The sequence below is a fragment of the Notothenia coriiceps genome, unplaced genomic scaffold (genome assembly GCF_000735185.1).
Source record: "Notothenia coriiceps isolate Sejong01 unplaced genomic scaffold, NC01 NC01_scaffold00008690, whole genome shotgun sequence".
Lineage (NCBI taxonomy): Eukaryota > Metazoa > Chordata > Actinopteri > Perciformes > Nototheniidae > Notothenia > Notothenia coriiceps.
In genome coordinates this window covers 589-6,626 of record NW_011341391.1, presented here as the reverse complement: position 1 = coordinate 6,626, position 6,038 = coordinate 589, and the positions used below count along the sequence as shown (strand labels likewise).

Here is a 6,038-nt window from a genome sequence, read left to right as displayed (position 1 = left end):
TTTATTGCATTATTGTAAGTTGCTTTGGACAAAAGCATCAGATGAATGTCAGTAATCGTTGAAGCGAACATGTGGTTGGCTGTAGAGGGAGAGCAGAGTGTTGCAGCAGATAACAAACGGTCATCCTGAGAGAGTGTGCGGAGCTGTTGAGAGATGCTGCTGCAGCTCTATCTGATGCCCTTCGTCTGATGCAGGGAGCGGGATGATGACATCACCGTGTGGTCGCCTCGCTCCTCTGCACGTACACCTCTGGGTGCCGTGGCAACGCGCACGACGAACAAACTGACTGTGAGCAGCAGGGAGGAGGAGGGAGAGAATCATGCAGCTTTCTGCTTTCTGCGCACCCCCTCCTCTCTTTCCCACATTGCTGTGCAGGAGAAGCCCCCTCCTCTCTCACCCATCCCTCCCCTCTTTCCTCTCCCTCAGCTCGGCCAATCAGGCGTGTCGGTGGGGGCAGGGCAAAGCAAAAGCACCATTCCTGTGTTTCTGCTGCATCTCCCCAGAGCTAACAGGGAGCTAGCAGATCAGAGGGAGGAGACACGCTCAGACCAGCCTCTGTGTGTGTTCGTGGGGTTTTATGTGTGTTAGTGTGTGAGTGAGTGTGCCCTTCGCAGACTAGCAGGCACGGCCACAGTGCTGCAATCCTTTTTCACCAGGCTTCTTCTCGTTAACCTTGCCTTGCTCAGCTTCCGGCCTGCTTCTTCTTCCTCTGTTCAGCGAGGGGGGAGACAGAAACCCGTTCACTCTGAAAACACTTCGCAGTGTGTGTGACAGCTCCAGGCAGGATGATAGCCGCTCAGCTTCTGGCCTACTACTTCACCGAGTTGAAGGATGATCAACTCAAAAAGGTGTGTAAACTGTGTGCAAGGCTTCTGTGTGTGTGTGTGTGTGTGTGTGTGTGTGTGCGTGTGTGCGTGGGTGTGTGTGTGTTGGACTGCAGAGCTGTTATCCTATTTTATTTGTATTTACTTGCATTATTTTAACTATTCTATCTGTTTTATTATGTTGCACTGTTCGAGGAGCGTGTGACCTAAGATTGTGAAGAAGTGTTATTTGGATTTGCTCTAGCTGTGTTTGACATGAATGTCCTTGAGAAAAGGGCTGTAGTGAGTGTCCGTATTGATGAGGCTGCTCACAGACCTTCGTTAGAGTAATGGTTTCCGGAGCGTCAGTTGCTGGGGGAAGCAGACAGGTGTCTTTGAGGAAGAAAAAAAGGCGTGAGCTCTAAGATCTCCTCCTCCCTTTTTGGCTCCTGGATCCTCTCATGCCCCTTTCACAAAAACGCAGCTCCCGTTCTAGCTCCGTGCTTGCACTTTTCTGGTTCAGAACCGGTTTCTTTTTTTTTCATTGTTTATTAATGTGTTTTAGTGGCATCTACCGACCGCTGTAAAGCCTTCACTGTCTGACTGTCACACAAGCAGCTGATACATACACCCCCCATAAGGGAATGTGTTTCATTCTGAATTGACGCTGTTTGGCATCACACAACGCTGTTATGAACGTTTCTCTGGTATAAAATTGTTGATGTTAGCATAGCAACCGAAGCTAAACTGACTATCTTGACTACTTGTTGCTATCCTATTGTGGCATAAGCCGTTTTCTACAGGCACATTTTACCGGCGTATTTTTCATTATGATTCTACTTGTGATAGTCGGACATGGAAACCGGTTCAGCTCATGGATTGATTCCATCCGATAGCTGCTATAATACAAAACAAAACGTCTGCCTGCTCTCCACAATGATCAATAACAGCGAACGGATGGTCAAAGTAAGGTACAAATCACACTAAGCCTGGTTAGTGTTGCCTGACTTTATAAAGTGTGTTTTTTCTATAAGTGTGTGGTTGCCTTCTAGTCACTTTGCTCAGCGCTACTGCTTGTTACAACTTGTATTTGCCTACTCGCCATAAAAGGTTAATCTCGCCCCCCTCCGACGTAAGCTTGACGCATGCGGTTCTTGCTTTTAGACCGACAATTTGTTCGAGCTTGATAAGAACTGGTTTTCGTGGAAAAGAGCCGGCTCTGCTGCGGTGTGAACAGGAAAAACTGGTGCTTATCAGGCTCTATCTCCGAACCGCGTTGGTGTGAAAGGCGGGGCATCACTGAGCCTTTACTATTTCACTCCCTTTCTCAACCCCTCTTTTCTCTGTTATCTCACACACTCTCTTATTACCTTTGGCAAAGAAGACATAAACTCATCGGCTCGTGAAATCTGAGCTGGAATAACGCCTCATTTACAGAAAGTGACCTTGAATTTAGGAGATATTAGCCAGTGCATTGGATGACAGATGGGTGACATGTTCTCAGGGAGTGGGGCATGGTGGGGAAGTTAGATGAAAAGGAGGCTGAGTGGGAGATCTATAATGCGTGATGTCACAGTGCAGTAGACGCACGAGCCTCTGCAGAAGTAGGTTAGTGGAGTTAAAAACATAGTCTCTAGTGGGGTGACTCAGGATGCTTCAAAGGATAAAATCTAACGATGAATATGTGGTAGGCTGCATATAAAGAAATGTATAGTTTAGCAGAAGCTTGATTAGCTTTCTGTCCGCTATAGTGTGGAAAAAGTACAGAAAATTAGAATAACTGCCTCACAGTTTTGGGCCGCTGCCAACCAATAACGTCACAATTTACAACCATGCCGTAACAAAATGTCATCACCTTTTAAACACTGAAACTGTCATCATTTATTGAACTACTTCTTGATCAAGAACATTTTGACCGGGTCACAGTGACCTTGACCATGAACACCAGATCCTTATCAGTCAGTTATTATCCCTTAATTTGTTCCTGACATTTCACTTTCACCACAAAGGAGCGTTCCTGAGGTCACAGTGATCTTTGACCCCCCCCCCAATATCTAATCAGTTTATCCTTAAAGGGGCCCTCATATGCTTGTGTAGTTTTCTCTTTCCTGTAGTGTGTTATATAGGTTTGTGTGCATGTAAATGGTCTGCAGAGGCTAAAATCCCTGCGTTCCTCCAGAGGGGGTTCCTCTCCTACACACTCCCCCCCCACGCCTCCATTGGACTCCTTTGTTTACTTCATGAACAAAGTGACATCACTAAGTAATACACAAGCTTCTATCGGCGAGAGCTCCACCAACAGTTTGTTCTTGATAAACTAAGGGGCGGGACATCTCTAAGCTGTTGACCAATCACAACAGAGCTGACCAGCTAACCAATCAGAGCAGACTGGGCTCTGGTTTCAGACAGAGGGTGAAAAGAGGCCGTTATGAAATATTGTGAATTCAGAATCGGAAAGACAGACGACAGACGGCCATAAAACATGACGGCTTTGGCCTCATCTGCGCAGACATTAAAAGACGGTGAAAAGGGAAGATATTATTTGGATTAGTTTCAAAATCAGTTCATCCTTGGCCTTTCCTTAACGCTTCTCCCTTTATAAGAAATGGGCCAGTAGCTGAGCCAAAATACATAGTACCGGTAATAGTAATGATCATCTTATTTAAATATACTTATATTTGAACCCATGCTACTCTTCTTCACAAAGTCATGTTGAGCAGCCAAGCACTGTATCTCCAAAGTATCACGAGAACATAAACACCCCAGGCTAAATTTAAGGTGCAATGAAACAATTACACTTGATGTAATACTGCTGCTTTAATAACATGGCACTCACACTATGGGAATCATACAGCTCTGATTACATGTTGGAAGAAGCAGATGCAGGATTGATGTGATACTGGCTTTTCAACGAAAGAAAGTGAGGAGTTGAAGAAGGGGAACACATAGACATGGATGAGAAAATGGAGCTCCTGGAGGGACATGCCATTAAACCGCAACATCCTGTTTTTTTTTCTTGGGACCTTTCTCACATGTCGAACCCCCACAACCTCCTCTTTCTCCCATGTCTACACAATCCTCTACCAAACGATGGTATCTGTCCAAATGTCTGTCTTGAGATACAGCCTCACAAGCTCGACAGCGACAGGATTTGTCTCCCACAAGCTCCTGTTAATACTGTCTTCACCAGTCTTCAAACGTCACATTGCATTGGTTGCTTTCAGAGGCTTAATGAAAGCAATGCCACCATGAGGGGCCTGATGAGAAGAGAATGTGTGGAGCGTGGTTTTGGCACAGAGCGGATCTCTGCCTGATGGCATGCAGTGTGTGATTATGTAACAACAACAGTGGTTGTGCAGGGCAAACCCCCCCCCTAAGAAACCTTTCATTAATTAGATGCTTACGGTAAACTGCAATTTAACCACATGCAATGCTGTCTTTATTACACTCTAAGACGTACCGAACATCTTGTGTTTTATTTCATTTAGCCTCTTTTGTCTCATGTTAACATGTTTCGTCATCAGTGTCCTGGTTTCTGCTCCCTCGTGTGCTAATTTGTTTAAAGTGAATCAATCTACTGTTTTTTTTTCTACCACTCAACCTCACAACCCAACATATCTCTCATGAAATTATTTAAGTAAGATGTTCCTATACCCGGGAGATAATGAATGATGTGGTAGGTCCACTGTTTTCTACATGAGGTCACCTCGCTGTGCGTTATTGCTTATATCATGATGACGAATGTAAGAAAGGTAGTGTTTAAATGGTCAGCTGAAGTTAACATCTTTAGGGGAAGCTAAAGTAAAGTCACTTTATCATCGTTGTTGTTATAGTTGAGAGATTTCTGTGTGTATGGCAGCTTGGGGGTGTTACGTGGATTGTGTACGTGTTGTATTTGAGGCATATTTTTATATTATAAAAGGGCCCCAGGATATCTACTTTGTCAACTTTTTACAAATAGTACTACTTGGTACAGCAAGCAGCCCAAATGTTTGGGTCCCTGTGCGCAGGAGCTGGTTCGAATCCAGTTTGGGCCGCGTGTTATCGATCTTTTACTTCAATAAAGGCACTGGTGGTAGCCCAAAAAGATCTTTAAAAAAAACAATTTTAAACAGATAAACTTTTGCTATAAATTTAAACAAGAAGTGATCATTATTTTTTCTTGCGAAGAACGAAGCACAGAACAATCCATATTAGTTTTTGACAATTAGATGAAATAACCCCTTAATAAAAACATTTTGAAAGAAATCAAAATGAAGGACAGAAGAAGGGATGACAAATTAAGAAACTACCGTTTTGACCCAAATATAACACAGGTTTTTGGTCCTAGAAAACAATCTGAAAAAGAGGGGTCGTCTTATAATCGGGTCAATGCCGTCATCTGAGTCCTCCCTGACCCCCTGTGTCTGTTCCTCAGATTGATACGTACCTGTACTCCATGCAGTTTTGACAATTAGATTAAATAACCCCTTACTAAGGCTTAAACACATTTAGAAAGATATCACAATTAAGGACAGCAGGAAGGATACTAAATGAATGAACACTTGTTTGTAATAGTCTGAACCCTCCCTGACCCCCTGTGTTTGTTCCTCAGATTGATAAGTACCTGTACTCCATGCGGTTCTCCGATGACACGGTGAAGGACATCATGAACCGGTTCAGGAGGGAGATGGAGAACGGGCTCGGCCGGGACACCAGCCCCACCGCCACCGTGAAGATGCTGCCCACCTTCGTACGCTCCATCCCTGACGGATCAGGTACACAAACACACCACATATTTGGACCGCTCGGGTCAGAAGAATTTCATTGCCATTTCTACACTGTAGCTTTGACAATAAAACCTGTGAATGAATAACACACACATATACCAAAAACAATGTTTCATTATGATGCCCAAAATAATCTAAAAACAAAGATGGATTCTCTCATAAACAACGGGACTAAAATGGTTTAATCCTTAAAATGCTTTGGTGGAAAAAGGGCCAAGATCAGTTCCATACTTTTTCCGGTTGCAATGTATTTAAAATAACGACCTGAGGGAAAAATGTAGGATCATAAGTTGTACTAAGTTGTGCATCTCAAAGAAAAACCTTGACAAATTATAGTAAAAAGAACTTGATCTGAGGCCGCTAACTACTCTAGGTCATGTTCTCTTTGTAATATTAAACTAGAAGTTAAACATTAGTTAAATATTGAACATCACTTCCTGGTGTCCTGCAGCTGAAGGAAACTCTG

At 43.7% G+C, this 6,038-nt stretch overlaps 1 protein-coding gene across 1 annotated transcript; it reads left to right on the top strand.

Annotated features, from left to right (window-relative positions):
• Window positions 1-292: 292 nt before the first annotated feature.
• LOC104944715 (hexokinase-1-like) lies at window positions 293-5,594 on the top strand (the record flags this gene model as incomplete). Its single annotated transcript, XM_010770287.1, has 2 exons — window positions 293-848; window positions 5,398-5,594. Coding segments are annotated over exons 1-2 (260 nt in total), but the record flags the coding sequence as incomplete, so codon positions are not given.
• Window positions 5,595-6,038: the final 444 nt, after the last annotated feature.